The 19,414-nt window shown below is 58.3% G+C and overlaps 1 protein-coding gene across 1 annotated transcript; it reads right to left on the bottom strand.

Annotated features, from left to right (window-relative positions):
• Positions 1–320: 320 nt before the first annotated feature.
• Positions 321–18,639, bottom strand: ADCY3 (adenylate cyclase 3). The gene is made up of 20 exons (XM_054179763.1): positions 17,965–18,639; positions 12,840–12,989; positions 9,316–9,446; positions 8,221–8,332; positions 7,667–7,794; positions 6,976–7,134; positions 6,159–6,321; positions 5,962–6,081; positions 5,650–5,792; positions 5,409–5,570; positions 5,227–5,314; positions 5,001–5,117; positions 3,935–4,194; positions 3,767–3,848; positions 3,187–3,345; positions 2,791–2,937; positions 2,547–2,660; positions 1,680–1,806; positions 1,331–1,455; positions 321–1,023 (listed from the first exon to the last, which is right to left on the bottom strand). The coding sequence occupies exons 1-20, from the start codon at positions 18,637–18,639 to the stop codon at positions 841–843; spliced, it is 3,345 nt and encodes a 1,114-aa protein (XP_054035738.1). The 3' UTR covers positions 321–840.
• Positions 18,640–19,414: the final 775 nt, after the last annotated feature.

Raw genomic sequence — 19,414 nt, forward strand, 5'->3', positions numbered from 1 at the left:
AGAACAAAGCAGGCACAGAACCAGGCTTTGAAACTCAACTGCTTCTATTCAAGAATCTAGTAGCTTAATTACACTCTGCAGGTGCCTGCCTTCTCCCCTGGCCTCAACCCACCCACCCCCTCCTGGGCCCATGCAGCCCCTCTGTTCCATCAAGCAACAGCAAAGTGGCAGCAGCAGATGGCAGTGTGCAGGGAGGGAAGGGGCACCATTAAAAGGCACCTGTCCAGCTGTCTTCTCATGTTCTATGTATTTATATATCTGAAATCCACAAGGTCAGGACCTTCCCCTGCTCCCCCCAGCCAAGGGTGGCAGCGCTGCGCTCTCCAGCTCCCTGGCACCCTAGCTGTGGTGCTTTGTGACCAGGATGAGCTTGGTACCAACTAACAGCAGAGCCCAGATGCTCCCAGGCTGTAGCTCCCACTCCTGGCACCCAGGAGAGCTGTGGTGTCTTCCCATCCAGCCCTGAGTTTGGATCTTCTCGTGCCAAGGCTCATGATGCTACTTTAAGGTCACCCTGTCCCCCCGATGTGGCTGGCGAAGCCCAGGCTGCCCAGGGAAGGGTGATGCATGTCCCTCGTGCCCAGCTGGTGCTGCAGGCTTGTCTATGCTTGGGTGAGCATGAACAGCCAGAGGAGCCCTCCCAGGTGGCCTCATGCCTCCCTCCTGCTCAGCCACAGGCACGATGGAGCAAACCTCTCCACCAGGAACTTCCAGCAGGGCTCAGAAAGGTCGTGCGAAGGGGTTGGTTTCTCCAGGTGTGGTTTCAGCTCCAGACCAGCCTGAGCTGCCCCGCTCAGTGCTGGGAGGTGGTGGCTGTGGTGGTGGGCAGGCACCAGAGCCTCATGAACTGTCCACCACCTGATGGGGAAGGGTGACAGAGGAGCCATTGATGAAGGAGCCTTGCTTTTCCCGGCCCTTGAGGAAGAAGGTGAGCAGCTCCCCCTTGCCCTTGACATAGATGGCTCCCCGGCGCACGAAGCGGAAGCCGTATTCCTTCAGGATGAGGTGGGTCTCCTCCACCACCTGCAAAGACAAGGGAACATGGTGGGAGGCTAAGGAACAGGCCTGTCCTGGTATGTGGTATGGGGAGCAGGGAACCTCCCTGTGCCATTCATATAATGGCTCTACTCAGCAGCCTGTCTTCCACCCCCCAGTCTCGAGGTGCCCTTCTTTAAGCATCACTTTGCCCCCGTCTCAGCCTGAAGAAGGCCCTCAACCAGCCCCAACCCTGCCAGCAGCACTTTCCCCCCTCCCACTCCAAGTCTGGGGCTCTTTGAGGGCTGCAGCCCACCATGGGTGGCCAGTTTATTTCCCCCCCACCTCACCCCACCTGTATGTTCCCCATCACGCCGGTGGACTCCATCCTGCTGGCCACGTTCACGGTGTTGCCCCAGATGTCGTAGTGCGGCTTGCGGGCACCGATGACACCAGCCAGCACAGCTCCCTTGTTCATGCCTGTGCAAGAGCAGGGACCAGACGTCACCTCTCTGCTTGGTGACGTGGACAGGACATCCTGGTCTGCAGGAGAGTCTGTCCCAGGGCACGGGGCAGGGCAAAAATGGTCCTTTCCCCCTCCGCCCTGCTGCCTTCAGCTGCTTCCTAGTGTTGTTGCAGCACTCATGGGGAAGCAGGGACAGCAGACAGCGAGGCAGACCCTGTCCCCACGCTCCTGGACTTGCCTATACGAAGCATGAAGTTATTGAAGGACTGGTAGTTGATGTTCATCAGTGTCACCTTCATGGCTAAGGCAAAGTCAGCGAGGTCGGCCAGGTGCTGCCAGCGCTCCTTGTCTGAGAGGGTCTCCTTCTGCAAGTGTAGGGCAGGGCAGGCCCTTACCAAATCGTTTGGCTTGGAAAAGACCTTTGAGATCATCAGCTCCAACCATTTACACAGCACTGCCAGGTCCCCACTAAGCCATGTCCCTCAGCACCACATCTACACAGCTTTTAAACCCCTCCAGGATGGGGACTCCACCCCTGCTCTGGGCAGCCCAGGCCAGCACTTGACAGCCCTCTGGGGGAAGAAATTGTTCCTCATGTCCAACATAAGCCTCCCCTGGGCAATTAGAGACCGTTTCCTCTTGTCCTATCACTTGTTCCTTGGGAGAAGAGACTGACCTCCCACCTTGCTCCAACCTTCTCTCAGGGAGTTGTAGAGAGTGAAGTCTCCCCTGAGTCTCCTTTTCTCCAGGCTCAACAAGCCCAGTTCCCTCAGCTGCTCCTCACAAGACTTGTGCTCTACACCCTCCAACAGCTTTGTCACCCTTCTTTGGATATGCTTCATCCCCTCCAGGTCCTCCTTGAAGTGAGGGCCCCAAAACTGAACCCAATATTTGAGGTGTCGCCTCACCAGTGCCAAGTGCAGGGAACCAATCCCTGCCCCGCTGGCCACACTATTGCTGATCCAAACCAGGATGTTGTTTGCCTTCTTGGCCACCTGGACACACTGCTGGCTTGTCTCCAGTCTCCTGTCAGCCAGCACCCCCAGGGCCTTCTCTGCTGAGCAGCTTTCCTGTCACACCTGCTCACCCCCTGACGGGCCCTCACCTTGGCACTGTAGCCATTGGCGCTGGCATCGGGGGTCACTCCCGAGGCGGCCATGTAGGTGCTGCCGATGGTTTTGATTTTGGTGATGCAGCGGAACTGGGGTTCGTCCAGGAGCTGAGCCGTGGAGACAAGACCCTCAGACACCCTGAGGCTGCGGCAGGGGCTTCTGCCCCAAGCTGGGGAAGGAGGGGAAGGTCTGCCCAAGCCCCGCAGCATCCCTGTGGCCGGCTGCCTCTCAACTCACCGCGTCGAAGTCGGAGATGATCTCGTTGAGGAAGCGCAGGCACTCGATGCCGCCGTTGTTGATGCTCTCCTCCGTGTAGAAGTCAGCAAAGTTGGGGAGAGACGCGAACATGACCCCGATCTCATCGTAGGACTGGCTGTACAGCTCCTGGGGATGGGATGGGACAGCGGCTGAGATCCAGGGACACGGCCACGCGTGACACCAACACCTCCAGCAAACCCAAACCCTCCTGCAAAGCCATCTCCTCACGTCCGTCTGCTGCAACCTCAACTTGCCACGGCCAAGACAGCATCCAACCAACGATGCTCAGCTAGGGTCTATGGCAAAGCCTTCACACCTGGAGCTGCTCCCCCACCCCCAAGCTGGGGCAAATCCCCTCTCCTAGGCACCCCTCACCTCATCCCGCTTCTTGGAGCCCAGGAAGTGCCGGGCCACATGCTCGGGCAGCATGTTGGTGACGAGGGCTTCGTTCCAGCGCCTCATCTCATAGACTCGCTCCTTCTGGTCGTGGACGTCAATCTTCCACAGGAAAAGTGTTCTGGCCAGCTTCTCCACCTGAGGGTGAGGGCATATATGGCTGCACCCCAATTCCGACCCATCGCTGGGTCCCCTCCAGTGCTGGGAGCATCCCAGCCACTGTGGGGCCAGTCTGTGCTTGGGGACAGCCTTGAAGAAGGCTCTGAGACAAGGTGAAGCCCTAACTGGGGAATTAGAACTGCTCCAAGGTACAGATGGAACCTTTGCAGGGCAGGCATGGGCCTTGGGACCACCATGCTATTGCCCACCCCTAACCAAGAGGACAAGATGGGAGATGTTTTCTGCACTGAATCTACAGAGCCCTTGAGTGGACTTCTTTAGAGAAGCGCTGTTCACAAATCCTGATGCCTTGAGCTTGTAAGAAAGAAGAGCAGGGGCTGAGGGTGAAGACACAGAGGGGAGAGGAGCTGCCTGAGGGGCGGGTGGGAAAGGCACTCACATGGCGAGAGAAGTAGTAGAAGCTGAGCATCACGATGAAGATCATCGCCGTCATGGAGTACTTGGAAGGGACGCTTGAGGACCTGCCAAGAGCGATGGCAAGGTGTGGGTGGATGGTGGGCATGGCCATGCCCTCCAACCCATACCCACTCCCTCTGCCACCCCTTACGTGCTTTGCTGGCCACGACGGCGGTCGTACTGGTCAAAGATGTGCTCCCAGGCGAGGATGTTGACGGCGCCAGTGGCCCCGGTGATCAGCACCATGAGGGTCAGCTTGACCATGTGGCTGACCTGCACCAGCATGATGGTGGCCACCAAGGCCAGCAAGGCGATGTAGCTGTAGTACTTGGGCTGCTCCCCACAGCCCCCCAGCTGCGGTGGCCCCACAGTCCCATTGCCCATCCTGCCGTTGTCCTGCCAGCAGCTGAGCTGGGGACAGAAGGGCAGGGTGAGGAGGGGGACACAGGGACAAGGTATAGCTCTGCATGGGCTCCATGAGCACCCGAAGGCCCAGGGGGCTTTGCAGAGCAGGAGGACACCTGACCTAAATGCCAGCCCTGCAGGGCTTTTAGAATCATAGAATCGTTAGGGCTGGAAGGGACCTCAAGGATCAGCCAGTTCCAGCCCCCCTGCCATGGGCAGGGACACCTCACACTGCATAGAGCTGCTGAGAGCCACATCCAGCCTGGCCTTCAAAACCTCTAGGGATGAGGCTTCTACCACCTCCCTGGGCAACCTGTGCCAGTGTCTCACCACCCTCATGGTGAAGAACTTCTTCCTAACATCCAATCTGAATCTACCCATTTCTAGTTCTGTTCCATTCCCCCTGGTCCTATCACTCCCTGACACCCTCAAAAGTCCCTCCCCAGCTTTCTTGTAGCCCCCTTCAGATACTGGAAGGCCACAATTAGGTCTCCTCAGAGCCTCCTCCCACAACTCCCAGTATGTCCTCATAGGAGAGCAGCTCCAGCCCTCTGCTCATCCTCGTGGCCATTCTCTGGACACGTTCCTGCACCTCCAGAACCTTCCTGTACTAGAGGCTGCAGACCTGGACACAGTACTCCAGGTGGGGTCTCACCAAAGCAGAGTAGAGGGGGAGAATCACCTCCCCCGACCTGCTTTTCCCATTCATTATGCTAACGCTGGGCCATGCACAGGGCCGTGCACAATCATGGGCTGCTTGGCTGGGGGATGGCGCAGGCTCAGCCCCGCTGGCACGCAGGCTGGTGCCTCACCATGTCCATGATGTCAGCCATGGTGACGATGATGATGGCGGCCATGGCCCAGGTGTTGCGTGCCCAGCGGGTCCTGTCGATCCAGGTGGAAAAGGACACAAGCTTTTTGGGGAAGACCTGTGGGGAGAGGAAGTGGGAGGGGAGGAGGGCAGTGGCTCCGGCGGAACACGCTGATGGGACACCAGGGTGTCCCGCCACCACCAGTAGTGAGCACCTCCCATCTCACCCGGGGGAAGATAGCAGCCAAGGAGCAGAGGGTGAGGATGAGCAGCAGGATCTCCCCCACCACGAAGGTCACGTAGTTGGCCACCAACCTGCCAAGAAGGTCAGGAGGGGATGGGCTTGAATCCCAGCACAGCTGAGCATTGTGGCTTCAGGCCACCCATTCCCACCACCTCCCTGCCGTACCAAGGGTCGATGAAGACCTCGACCAAGGCGGTGAAGAAGAGAACCACACAGGAGCAGCTGAAGGCAGCCCCACTCTGCTTCTCCTTCTCCACCGAGTAGCGAGTCTCCATCTCGGGGTCGATGAAGCGCATGGAAAGCCGGAAGGTGCTCTTGCCCTTCAGCCTGTTGGCAACAACCCCCCTCAGTGCCCGCCGGCAGCGGGCACGCACTGGGGCACGCGTCGCCAGCCGAGGTGACTCACGCCTGGATGGACTCGCGCTCCAGCAAGGCCTCGTTGAGCAGCTTGTTGAGCTCCTGCTCGTTCTGCGAGGCGTCGATGACGCGCTCGGCCAGGTCCCGCAGCCGCAGCCGCCGCCGGGGGTTGGGGAAGGAGGGGTTCACCGCCTGCGCCCGCACGGCCCAGGCGTCAGCCAGGCCACGCCGGTGCCGCTGGGAGGTTCAACCGCCCCGGCATGGCTGGCAGCGGCCCCCCAGCAAAGGCAGGTGAGCTGCTGGTGCTCCGTGAGGGCTGTACCTCTCCATCCTCCTCCCCGCTCTCCAGAGTGCTCCTCACCCGGGCATCAGGCTCCTCAAGCTCCTCGGGGCTGGTGCAGGCCAGGCTGAGGCTGCCATTGCACTCTTTGGTGTTGACCAGCGACGGGGAACCGCCGTGGGATGAGGTCAGTGACAGCTTCTGCAAGGTGGAAGATGACAGTTGGGGGGTGGGGGAGGTGTCCCATGGCCTTGCCGTGCATCCCCACCTTCACTCACCACCCCGTTGATGCCGTTGCGCAGGGGCTGCTTGGGGACCACGACGAGGTAGGTGACGATGCCCTTCTCCTTCAGGTACTCGCAGCGGGACCCACCTTCACCTGGCTCCACCTCGAACTCACCCTTCAGGCAATCCATGGTGCTCTGCGAGATGTGCACCCGCCTGCCAGCACCAGGTGCCAGAGTTATCCTTGGATGCAGGGCACCACATCCCAGCCACCTCCCCTCTGGAGATCACAGAATCATAGAACGGTTTGGACAGGAAGAGACCTTTAAAGGTCTTCTAGTCCAATTCCCCTGCACTGAGCAGGGACAGCTGCAACTACAGCTGGTCGCCCAGAGCTTCATCTGACCTGGAAGGGTTCCAGGGATGGGGTTTCTAGTACCTCTCAGAGTAACCTAGGCCAGAGACTCACCTCCCTCAGCATGAACATTTCCTTCCTGGTACCTCTCAGAGTAACCTAGGCCAGAGTCTCACCACCCTCAGCATGAACATTTTCTTCCTGGTACTTTAGTCCAAACCTTCCCTCTTTTAGTTTAAAACCATCACCCCTCATCCTCTCACCACAGGCCCCGCTAAGAAGTCTGTCCCTAGCTTTCATCTCAGCCCCCTTTAAGTACTGGAAGACCACAAGAGCCTTCTCTGCAGGCTGAACAACCCCAACTCTCTCAAGCCTGTCCTCACAGCAGAGGGGTTCCAGCCCTCGCATCATGTTTGTGGCCTCCGCTTTATCTGGCAGGTCCATGTCTCTCCTGTGCTGAGGACCCCAGAGCTGGGCCCAGCACTGCAGGTGGGGGCCTCACCAGAGCTACTCACCCAGGGATGCCACCTGCCTCCATCTTGTTGGCCACGGTGACGTCGGTGGACCAGACGTCGTACTGCCAGCGCTTCTGGCCCAGCACGCCGCCCAGCACCGTCCCGCTGTGCACCCCCACCCGCATGTCCACCGCCGTCTTGGTCTTTTCCCGCACGTAGCTGGGGGGGGGAGACAAGGATGGTACCACAGAATCACAGAGTGGCTCAGGTGGGAAGGGACTTGCAAGGTCAGCTAGTCCGATCCCCTTGCAGACAGCAGGGACATCTTCAGCTGGAGCAGGTTGCTCAGGGGCCCATCCGACCTGACCTGGAATGGTTCTAGGGGTGGGGGCATCTACCACCTCTCTGGGCAACTGGGGCCAGTGTCTCACCACCCTCTGTAAATAATTTCTTCCTTCTCTCCAGCCTGAATCTCCCCTTTTTTTAGTTTAAAATTGTCACCCCTCATCCTGTCACAATTGTCCCCAACTTTCTTGGGAGGTGACTCCCAACCATTCCCCACTCCCCACACTGCCCACTCCCATCCCAGCTTCCCACCCTCCCCTCCCCTCCCCTCCCCTTATCTTTTACCACCCTTCTACATTTTAATACATTTTGCAGAGTCTGGACCTCTGAACCCCCCATGCTGCACCCCAGCCCACCAGGACCCCCTGCCCACCCTTATACCCCTCCTTGAGGACAAAGCCCTTACGAAATGGCCTCCACCATGGCCAACCCCATCATGATGGAGCAGACAGCGTGGTCCTCCCGGTACTCAGGGAGCCCACAGATGCAGTAGTAGCAGTCTCCCAAGATCTTGATGCGCAGCTGATGGTATTTCTGCGGACAGGGGGTGGGGAGGGGTCAAAGCATCAGCCCCATCCATCAACTGGGACTTCCCCCAGTTCCCTCCAGCCCTCTCCCCGGCTGCCCTTTTCCATGCAGAAGTCTCCCACGCCTGGCAGACACACAAGCGATCGGATTTTCCATTCCCACCCTGCCTCCCTCGAGGGCTTGTCTGGGAACCCGACTGCATCCTGGCTGGAGAGGGCCCTCCTGGCTCTGGGGTAGCCTCCCCCCTCCTTCCCAGATCTATTTTTGCATCTCAGGGCGTCTCCAGCATCCTGGAGCAATCCTATTTTAACCTCCTCATCCCATCCCAGGATGCAGCTTTTGGCTTGGGGTTAGGGTGGGGTGGCGGCTGAGGCCTGCCCCGCACACAACACGCCAGGCTGGGGGCTGGGGAGGCAAGGGGGTGTCACTTACAGCTGCCAGCTTGTCAAAGCGGGCAAAGAGCTCGTTGAGGAGCTTCACCAGCTCCTGGGCGCTGCAGGACGAGGAGAGCTGGGTGAAGCCCACGATGTCAGCAAAAAGGATGCTGCAGGGGGTGACAGGCAGCAGGTCAGCTCCACGGTGCCCCTGCACCCTGGCTCCTCCCCATCTCTCCTTTGGGACATGGCTTTGCAAACCACAGCTGGAGCACAAAGGCACCTCATACCTTGGGCTGTCTGGGAGCCCTCCCCTGTCACCCTTCGCTTGAGCGTTACAGAATCGTTTGGCTTGGAAGAGACCCTTCAGGTCATCGAGTCCAACCACCCAGCACTGCCAGGTGACCATTCATAGAATCATAGAATTGTCAGGGCTGGAAGGGACCTCAAGGATCACCTAGTTCCAACCCCTCTGCCATGAGCAGGGACACTTCACACTACAGCAGGTTGCTCACAGCCACATCCAGCCTGGCCTTCAAAACCTCCAGGGATGAGGCTTCCACCACCTCCCTGGGCAACCTGTGCCAGTGTCTCACCACCCTCATGGGGAAGAACTTCTTCCTAACATCCAATCTGAATCTACCCATTTCTAGTTCTGTTCCATTCCCCCCAGTCTTATCACTACCTGATACCCTAAAAAGTCCCTCCCCAGCATTCTTGTAGGCCCCCTTCAGATACTGGAAGGCCACAAGAAGGTTTCTTCAGAGCCTTCTCTTCTCCAGACTGAACAGCCCCAACTCTCTCAGTCTGTCCTCATAGGAGAGGAGCTCCAGCCCTCTGCTCATCCTCGTGGGCCTTCTCTGGACATGCTCCAGCACATCCAGATCCTTCCTGTAATAGGGGCTCCAGAACTGGCTGCAGTACTCCAGGTGGAGTCTCACCACATCCATCAACATGTCTTCTAAATTCCTCCAGAGGTGGTGACTCCACCACTTCCCTAGGCAGCCTGTTCCAAGGCTTGTCTGACAACCCAAAGCCTTAGCTGCAAACCACCCCAATCTCTCCCCTCTTCTCTAGGCAGGACTGCAGAATACACATTTCTGTCCAAAGGGTTGGTGGTTCTTTCAGCCAGCAAGTGCTGAGCTGCTCCTACCTGACGTTCTCGTGGCGGTACATGTACATGGTGTTAAACTGCTGCATCTCCTTCTGGCTGGGGTCCTTCTTCATGTCCTTCAGCATCTCATCAGCCACGTGTTTGGGCAGGATGGAGAGCATCAGCCGCTCCTGGGGACAAGGGGCAAGGAAGGGGGTTCCCCATAACACAATGCTGAGGCTGTGCCCAGCACAGCGACACAGGGTGTGAAGCCACGGTGCAAAGCCATGGTGCACACCCACGAGCTAAATGCCTGCTGCAACTGAGTGGTGCAAAAGGCACAGTCCAAATGCATGGTGCAAAGGCCTGGTGCAAGTGCAGAGCACAAACACACACTGCAAATCCACTACAGGGTGCAAATGCAGAGTGCCACCACGCTGCAAACACATGGTGCAAAGGCCTGGTGCAAGTGCAGAGTGCCACCACAGTGCAAACACATGGTGCAAAGGCAGAGTGCCACCACAGTGCAAACACATGGTGCAAAGGCCTGGTGCAAGTGCAGAGTGCCACCACAGTGCAAACACATGGTGCAAAGGCAGAGTGCCACCACAGTGCAAACACATGGTGCAAAGGCCTGGTGCAAGTGCAGAGTGCCACCACACTGCAAACACATGGTGCAAAGGCAGAGTGCCACCACAGTGCAAACACATGGTGCAAAGGCCTGGTGCAAGTGCAGAGTGCCACCACACTGCAAACACATGGTGCAAAGGCAGAGTGCCACCACAGTGCAAACACATGGTGCAAAGGCCTGGTGCAAGTGCAGAGTGCAAAGGCCTGGTGCAAGTGCAGAGTGCCAACACACTGCAAACACATGGTGCAAGTGCAGAGTGCCAACACACTGCAAACGCATGGTGCAAAGGCCTGATGCAAGTGCAGAGCACAAACACACACTGCAAATCCACTACAGGGTGCAAATGCACAGTCTGAATGTAAAGTCACAGAATCACACAATGCTAGGGGTTGGAAGGGACCTCTGAAGATCACCAAGTCCAACCCCTCTGCCAGAGCAGCATCACCTAAAGCAGATCACATAAAACACGTCCAGGTGGGCCTTGAAAGTCTCCAGAGAAGGAGACTCCACCACCTATCTGGGCAGCCTGTTCCAGTGCTCTGCCACCCTCAAAGAAGTTCACAGATTGCATTGGATTGGAACTGACTCTCAAAGGTCATCTTGTTCAAGCACCCTGCAGTGAGCAGGGACACCTCCAACCAGATCAGGCTGCCCAGGGCCCAAGCTCCTGGCCCCTCACTGCTGGAGCTGGCTGTCCCCAAAGGGTCTCAGGGCTCAGGCACGTCTTTAGTCCAGCCTCTCAGCTCTGTGTGGGGAAAGGGCCACAGGCAGATAAAGCCATAGGTAAAACTGAAGCTTTTCCTTCAGAGTGTCCCAAGGAACCCCACAGGTAGTGGGGGGTACCACTCCAGCTCCAACCCACACCCACAGACAGAAGGGATGTGCCCATGGGAGGCAAGTTCCCCTGGCAATGCCCTAGCAGGGATGTCAACCACTCCTCTTACTATTTCCCTCCCTTTTTCACAAGTTCTCTTCAAGATTTTTGGATGTGGGGATTAATCCCAGCTAGGGGAGAATGGGAAGGTGGCATTTTTGGGGTGCTGCTGCCAGCAGTCTCCCTCTCCTTGGAGGCATGCAGGAGGGATAGTCCCATACACTTCTTTGGACACTGGCTGAGATGCAAACTTTGCTTGTGCTCCCCAGATCCCTCCTGCAGGATTAAGAATTAAAATGAATTGTGTTGGCCAAGCTTTCATTGGTTCCAATTAACCTGGGCCACAGTGCTGGAAGCCACCTCAGGGTCTCCACCAATGCCTCCCAAAGTCCCAGTGTGCCCTGCCCTGGCAGTGGGTCGGGACTGGGTGTATGGACCTGGGTTAAGCTGTGCCAGGGAAGTTTGAGCAATCTAAAAGCATGCTGAGACCCTACAACCATGTGTAGGACTCAACCAAGGCACCCCAGGAGGTTCAAGCCCACTTGGGGCCATCACACCTGTTGCTGTCCCCCCTCTCTCCTGCAGCCCCAGAGCTGGAGAAGGAATAACTCTGCCCTGCTGTGTGTGGGGACTTGCACTAACTGTAAGTAACTCAGCTGATGGAGTAGGTTTTCCCCTGGGCTGCAGGAGGCTCAGCGCAGCCGCGCTGAGGGCGTTGCTAGAGGAACGGCTCCATGTCCTCATCCCCATCCCTGGGGGCTGCTGGGGAGGCATGGGGGAGCTCCCCAGCTCCTCTCAGCTCCCACTAGGCTCAACTCTGCCTGTGGGGCTGCAGGTTCAGCCGCCACACATGGCCTGGAGGGAGGAGGGATGGATCCAGCTGCCTGCCCCAAGCCGCTGGGCCTCTTGCTACCAGCCTTTCCTGCAGGATCCCAGGCTATTTTTAGCTCAATTCCCTATCTGACAATAATCCCCATATCCCTTCTTACCCCCTCTGAAACTCTGGGGCCTCAGAGATGCTCTCTCTCTGAGCATTCCCCAGCTCCAGGATTTGCCCTCATCATCCAAACGCCTCCCTGGACCTAACCCCATATTAACCAACAGTGTCCACCCAAGTCTCACAGCAAACAGGACACTGGTGGCACTAGCTTGTCCCCACCACGTGTCTCTTGTTGCCATTGGGAGCAAATTGCTGGCAGCAGCTCAGCCAGATAAAAGATGGGAGATGGGGAGAGAGGCCCCAGAGAAGGTGCTAAAATTAGCCCAGCTGGTCCATGGCTGGAGACAACAGGGCTTGAAACAGCTGCTTCCTGCCATGATGCCTGGTCCCTTCTGACCTCTCTCTGGGTCACTACAGCACAGTGACAGCACAGTCCTGGGGCTCTGCCACAGCTGGCATCCCCAGTGGGATGAGCAGAGCCAGCTTTCCCCCCAGGAAGGACCGGCCCATGAGACGGTCGGGGGGCTGATGGGAACCTGCTGTGTGGCCACACATGGGGTTGGAGATCTGCCATGTCGTTGTGCCTGGGGACAGGGACATGCTCTGTGGCCCTGCCTGGGGACAGGTGGGTGCTGCACAGCCCTTGCTTCGGGCTGGGGACCTGCGGTGTGGCTGCATGGCCGTGTGTGGGGACCTGCCTTGCTGCTGTGCGCAGGGCTTGGGACCTGCCACATGGGCAGGCTTAGGGACCTGCAGTGTGACTCCGCATGGCGACGGGGACCTGCCACGTGGCCGTGCCCAGGGGCCCGCTGTGTGGATGCAGCTGGGAGCCTGCCACACGGCCGTGCGTAGGGATGGGAATGTGCCACGTGGCCAGGGACCTGCTGCGTGGCTGTGCTCAGGCAGGAGCACAGCTTGGTGGTTGCCATGGCAGGAGCTGGGAGGTCCTGGAAGAGGATGGTCGCGCAGCAGCCCAAACCCAGCACAGGGTGCACAAACACAAATGCATTTCCTGCCTTGGGTCTTCCTGTCCCCATCACCACCAGCCGTGGTGGCACCACATTGTGGATGTCCCAAAGCCACACTGGTGTCCCATTGCCCTCCTCTGTCCGTGTCCCCACCCTGTCCCCTTGTCCTACCTGCTGCTGGCTCTGCTCCTCCAGGTTAAGCTTGACCTCGAGGGACTGGCGCGCTTCGAGGAAGGCTTTGCGGTGCTTGCGGTCGGCCATGTAGTAGGACATGGTGCCCACCGTGATGGCACAAAGGTAGATGGCAACATTGGACAGGATCTTTGGGGACAGAGAAAAGGAGATGAGGGTGAGTGGAGCCATAGGGGAAGCCCTGGGAACAGCGCCAGTGTCACCACAAGTCCCTGTTAAGGCAGCTGAGCCTGGCTGGTGAGAAGGGATAAAAGTGTTCAGGTGCTGGAGGAGGACATCAAAGACACCCTGGGGAGGAATCATCCTCACAACCACTGCTCACTGCTCAGGGGGGCTCTGTCAAATGGGTCACAGCCACTGCTCAGGGGGGCTCTGTCAAATGGGTCACAGCCACTGCTCACTGCTCAGGGGGGCTCTGTCAAATGGGTCACAGCCACTGCTCACTGCTCACAGGGGCTTGTTGTGGCTCTGTCAAATGGGTCTGGAAGGGATCACGCCCTGAGCATCCCAGGAGACTTCCTGTGGTCCCTGTGGGCTGACTTGGCTTCATTAAAACTCGCAGAGATGTTTTGGAAAAAGGCAGCAGGTCAGCAGGGGCTGGGTGCAGCCCTGGGGAAGGCATCAAGTGGCACTTGGTGGCTCACGTGCCATCCACTCCCTGCATTCCTGCCGTGGTAATTGCAGCCCTTTGTGCAGACAAAGGGAATCAAAACATGGCCAAATCCAAACCCCCACACCTTTACTCATGTTCCTGCCTCTCCACATCCCTTTCAATGGAGGGGAGCCTGCGGCACCAGAGAAGGATCCTTCTGGGTGTTGCTGGCTATGACAAGCCACCCCTCTTTGGGGGCTCAAGGGAGCAGGACACAAAGGCTTGCTGCCTCATCCTGAAAGCTAGACCTATCCCATTCCTGGGTAGGACCCTGTTCCCATCAGCTGGACCTCATCCCCATCAGCTGGGCTTCATCTCAATGGGCAGGACTCTGTTCCTGGGGGGCAGGATCTGGTCCCATGGGCTGGACCCTCTTCACATGGGCAAGGCCCTGTCCCCACCAGCTAGACCTTGTCTCATGGGCTAGACTCTGTCCCCATGGGCAGGACCCTGTTCTCATAGGTTGGCCTCTGACTCTATGGGCTAGATTTTGTTCCCATGAGCTGGACCCCAATTCCCAGGACTCAACCCCATCCTCTGGGCTGGATCCTGTCACCATGGGCTGGACTCTCCCATTGCACAGGCTGGACCCCATGTCCCTGCAGCCCAGGAGGGAACAGAGCAAGTTTGCAGATGGAAGCAAAGAGCCCTCTGTGGAAAATATGACTGATGAGGGAAAGTTGAAAGAATTTGGTTTGTTTAGTCTAGAAAGGGGAAGAGCAATGTGAGGCTATAACAGGCTCCAGCTATTCCAAAAGGGTGATGGGGACATGGTTATGCCCTCCCACCCCATGGACCATTGACCATGTGGAGGAGACAGCAGAAAGAGCATGGACACATCCCCAGGCTTGTTTCCATCAGGGATGTGCCACTGCACTCAGCATCCTTCTTCTGTTCCCCAGCTCCCCGCTGCTGACCTTGTCCCCTCCCTGGTCTCCAGAGGTAAGCCCTAATGTGTCCTTGTCCTCAGAGTACTTAACACCCAACAGCATCGAGTCCTGAGCAGCCTGAAATCATCAGATGAAGCTAGAGAGGAGCTGCAAACCCTTTCCAGTCAGGGAGAAGGGGAGGCAGGGATGCAGCAGGCCACGTGCAGCAAAGAATAAATAGAGAGCCCTGGCATGAGGGGGTTGGGTGCTGGGGCGGCACCGTGCTGGGGTTAATAAAATGCCTTGCAGGCAAGGAGAATTCTTTGGGAGGTGGATAAAGAGCATGAGGAACAGGGGAGAGCACTTGGGACCTCCTAGCTAGTACTCTAGGGCCAGAATGCTCTCCCAGGACCCACTGCTGGAGCTGGGGATCCCCAGGAAGCCCCTGCAGACGTGATGCAGCAGACGGCAAATGAGGAGCCATCTGGAGGTGGGCACAGAGAAGAAAACCCCAAAACAAGCAGCCACTTGCTATTTTTAACCAGCCTCTTGGGTTGTCATAACAACAGGCCACTCTAATGGGGCTGGATGGGGTAACTCAGCACAGCTTGGCATCGCTTGGCACACTGGGGCCAAAGGAAAACCTGGGGACCCACTCACGCAGCACCATATGACACAGCCACACTGCACACCAAGCATCTTCTGGCTCCATCCCACAGCTGTGCAATGGATGCTCAGCCCCCAAAACCTCCTCCAGCATGTGCCCATGTGCCTTATGCTGCAAAACACCTCCTGACACCCCTAAGGCTGTGTGGAAAGTGCTGACAGAGAGGAGACCTCATCAGTGTTGAGAACCTGCTCCCAGCACATAGGAGACCTTGCTCCCAGCATGGAGGAGACCCTGATCCTGGCACAGAGGAGACCCTGCTCTTAGCAAGGAGAAGATCCTGCTCCTGGCACAGTCACTAGTTGTCATTTGCAGTCAGCAATTTGAGGGCAGTGAGAGGAAGACGCTTGCAGGAGTCTGTGTGGCTGGTGGACCAAGTTTGATCCCTCCTTTCCTCTCTGTATCTTGCAGGAGAGGTCCTGGTGGGGTGCAGGGGGACCAGGACTGTGTCATTGGCCAAGCCTAAGGATGCTTCACAAATGGTTTGCCAATAATCACAGAACCACAGAATACATCTGGTTGGAAGGGACCTCAAAGATCATCTAACCCAACCCTTGATGTAACACTGAAGGGTCAGCACTAAACCACGTCCCTGAGCGCCAGGTCCACACCCTGCTTAAACACCTCCAGGGACAGTGACTCCACCACTGCCCTGGGCAGACCATTCCAATGTTTGGGAATCCTCTCTGTGAAGAAGTATTTCCTAACATCCATCCTGAACCTTCCCTAGCACAGCTTGGAACCATTTCCTCTAGTCCCATTGCTTGACACCAGGGAGAAGAGGCTGCCCCCTCCTTGTTCCAACCTCCCTTCAGGTAGTTGTAGAGAGCCATGAGGTCTCCCCTCAGCCTCCTCTTCTCCAGACTGAACAACCCCAGCTTCCTCAGATGCTCCTCATAGGCCATATGCTCCAGGCCCTTCATGAGCCTCGTTGCCCTTCTCCAGACACGCTCCAGCACCTCAATGTCCTGTCCCTCTTGTAGTGAGGGGCCCAGAACTGAACAGAACCATGGCAGACACAGCCTTAAACACCACCAAATCTCGACCCCCTGCCATGGTTCAGCCTTTGGGCTCCTCCTCAAGGCCAACAGCAAGGCAGAAGCTGCCAGCATCGGTTGTGCCTCCCCCCTGCCTTGCGCCCTGACGGCCCTGCTCAAGCGACATCCTCTGGTTCCTCCTATTAATAGCAGTGCCCTCTGGGAGCTGCACCAGCAGCTGTAAGAATAAAGCCTACAATGTTTATTTCTGGACATAATGTTCCTCCCTTTGCAGCAGGCATGCTGCGTTGCCAAGGTTTTACCGGCTCCAGCCTCTCCGTGCCACGGCAATGATTAACGCGGCGGCGGCGGTGGCGGCGGCAGCCATCCTGAGGCTGGTGGCAGCAAGAGGTTTCCTTGGCTTTGGATCGGCCACGTGCAGCATTTGCATCCCCGAGAAGGAAGGAGCAGAGGCTGGGAAAGCCGCTGCTGCGCCAGGGTTTCTCCTGCCAGCACGGTGCCTCTGGCTAGGCACGGCCGAGAGGGACCCACACTGCTCTCCCAGCACCCAGCTCCAGAAATAGGGCCCCCAAAGGGCTTTGTTTTTTGCACAATGCCACCAAGAGATGTCCCACACTGGGGGCCCAGCCCCAAACAGCACACTCCAGAGACGGGGGGGGGAAAAACCCAGCATCTTTGGGTTTTTTGGAGGAGAGGCTCCAGTGTGACCACAGGCTCAACACTCCCCAAAAGCAAATAAATATCCTCCCTGTCTCTTCCTACTTAGGCTGGGAGCAGCTGGAGGTCTCCCAGGACCTGACTCACAGCATCCCAAATTCCCACAGCATCCTTTCACACCATAATGGGGCAAAGCAGATGCTTCTAGGAGGATTTTCCCCACTGCTGTGAGCAGACACCAGCACACAAGTTTCCAGATCTGTTGGGGTTCTTTTTTCCCCCACCCCAGCCACGGAAAGGCTCCTCAAATTGATGGGTCAGCTGATGGGGACATCAGTGGGAGGAAAAGGACTTGCCATGACGTGAAACCCACTGATGCAGGGAACAAAAACAGTCTCCAGCTGCTCCAGGCAGGCCATTCACAGGAAATATTGAGAATCTGATGGGCCAGGGATTGCTCTCCCCTCACCTGACCCCTCTACCCCTTCATCTGCTGCAGAGTCACATTCATGCATGGGGATGTTGTTTCTCCAGCTTTGCTGGGGCAGAAAATCAGCCTAAGGAATCCCCAGACTCTGCCCCAGACACAGGGCTGGGTGGTGGGGACCTAAGCTGTGGCCAAGTGGCTGCCCAGCTCCTTCCTCCTGGGAAAGCTCCAGTGGCTGTTTGAGAGCCCAGAAGCTGGGCCCTTGCCATGTTTCTGCTAAAAACGGCCATTTGGGGACATTTTTGTAATTCAAAGGGAAATGGTTGCCAGGAGGAAGAGGCAACAGCCCACTGTGCCTCAGTTTCCCCATCTACCCAACCACAGCCCACGTGGCTCTTGGGGATGGACCCACGTTTATAGAATCATAGAATTGTCACGGTTGGAAGGGACCTCAAGGATCATCCAGTTCCAACCCCCCTGCTGCTCACAGCCACATCCAGCCTGGCCTTAAACACTTGCAGGGATGAGGCTTCCACCACCTCCCTGGGCCACCTATTCCAGTGTCTCACCACCCTCATGGTGAAGAACATGGAGCACGTTTGCAGGGCCACATCTGCCCTAGCATGGACGTATGCTCCTGCACACTGCAGAACCCAGCACGGGTTGATCCCTGGATAGGTTCTGGGGAGTCCCCAGCTCCCAGCAAACACCAAGGATTAGCTTGAAAAGCCTGGATCGAGCCCAGCCTTGGGGACGGGGAGGAACCCAATTGATGGAAACACCAAAGGAGGCTGATTTGCCTGTCGTGTCCCACCACCCCGCGGCCCCTCGTACCTGTCTCAGCAGCGTGCCCTCGTCCAGGGCGTCCTGTCGCTGCTGGGCAACGGTGACACCGAGAACCAGGGTGTGAACGCCGCAGGAGACGGCGGTGATGAGCACGATGGGGGCCAAGCGCAGCGGCAGGGTGATGAAGAAGGAGAAGACGAAGAAAGCCTGCCAGCCCACCGTGTCGCTGGCCTCGGGAGAGCGAGAGAAATTCAGACCAAGGTAGCAGAAGATCTGGGCCAAGATGAGGACCCAGAGGACATAAGGCAGGACCCTGCGGGCCACCCGCTCAGGGAGCAGCTTGTACTTGCAAAGGATGAAGAGCAGGACGTGGGCCACCAGCCCGGCCGCTGCCGCCAGCACCGGGGCCAGCTTGTCAGCAGTGTAGACCACGGTGCACATGATGAGGACGTAGCAGTCAAAGAGAGCAGCGAAGACCACCAGCACCAGGAGGGTTTCGTGGCGTTGGCGACGGAAATAAGTCTGGTAGAGGTTCTCCAAGGACTCGGGAGCGAAGGTGAGGCGCATGAAGCGGGGGAGGCAGAGGCAGGGCCCCGAGCTGCGCACCGTCACCTCATGGGTCCGCCCCACACCGTGCTCGGGGTCCGACGGCAAGCTCACCGAGTAGTCGGCGGAGTACTCGGCCGAGTACTCGGGCTCGGAGAAAGCCCTGTTCCTGGGCATCGTGATGCCTTTATCTGCCCCGACCCCGCAGAAACGCCGCGGGCCCCCGCGCCCCCGATGCTCACCACGGTGTTGCCCACAGCATCCCTGCCTCGCCACGAGGCCTTTCCCCTTCTCCCGTGGCCGTCACCCCGAGTCGTGCTGCGTGCCACGGAGCAGCCGAAGGGTGACAGTTACGGGCAGTGGCCGGCGGGGCGGTGGGGAGGCCGGGAGCGGAGCGATCCTGCTTCCCCAGCGCTCCTCCAGCCCTTGCGCACTGCCAGGTTGCAACCGAAGCGACGTGGAGCAGAAAGATGTCGCGATGCCTCCCTGCTCCTCCTTCGAGGGCAGCCGCTTTTGGGGGGCAATGCTCACCGTTCCTCCTCTCTTCGCCGAGATGCTTCGTTCCCCCAGGGATGGATGGAAGGATGGACGGATGAATGGACGGAGAAAGGCCGGGAGGGGCCACACTAGGAGCCCACTGGTTGCCGCAGCCCGAGTCCCGAAGCGATGCGCTTGTCCTCGCCCGATCGCCGCCAGCATCCTCCGGGCCTCGCCCGCTCCCTACGCCCGGGGCCGCCCCGTCCCGCCGCCCCCTCCGTCTCCGCGGGGCCGGGGCCGGGGCCGAGGAGGCGGCGGAGGCGGCGGCTCCGGCCGCGGGGCCATGGTAGCAGCTCCGGGGGTGTGTGTGTGTAGTGAAGAGGGAGGGGAAGCGGGTAGGGCTTCCCCGGGGCTGGGGGCGGGTACCCACCGCCGGCTGTGCCGGTACCGGTGAGCCCCGGTGCGTCTCCGCCTT

This window comes from Dryobates pubescens, chromosome 3 (genome assembly GCF_014839835.1).
Source record: "Dryobates pubescens isolate bDryPub1 chromosome 3, bDryPub1.pri, whole genome shotgun sequence".
NCBI lineage: Eukaryota > Metazoa > Chordata > Aves > Piciformes > Picidae > Dryobates > Dryobates pubescens.

What these genes read in the sequence shown, in the direction of transcription:
- ADCY3 (XM_054179763.1), bottom strand. Translation starts at nt 18,639, where the DNA reads ATGCCCAGGAACAGGGCTTTCTCCGAGCCCGAGTACTCGGCCGAGTAC. An exon ending in TTGAGGAGCCTGATGCCCGG is followed by an intron (nt 5,793 to 5,961) that starts GTGAGGAGCACT and finishes GTGCGGGCGCAG; the next exon opens with GCGGTGAACCCCTCCTTCCC. An exon ending in GCTCCAAGAAGCGGGATGAG is followed by an intron (nt 2,938 to 3,186) that starts GTGAGGGGTGCC and finishes TCCCATCCCCAG; the next exon opens with GAGCTGTACAGCCAGTCCTA.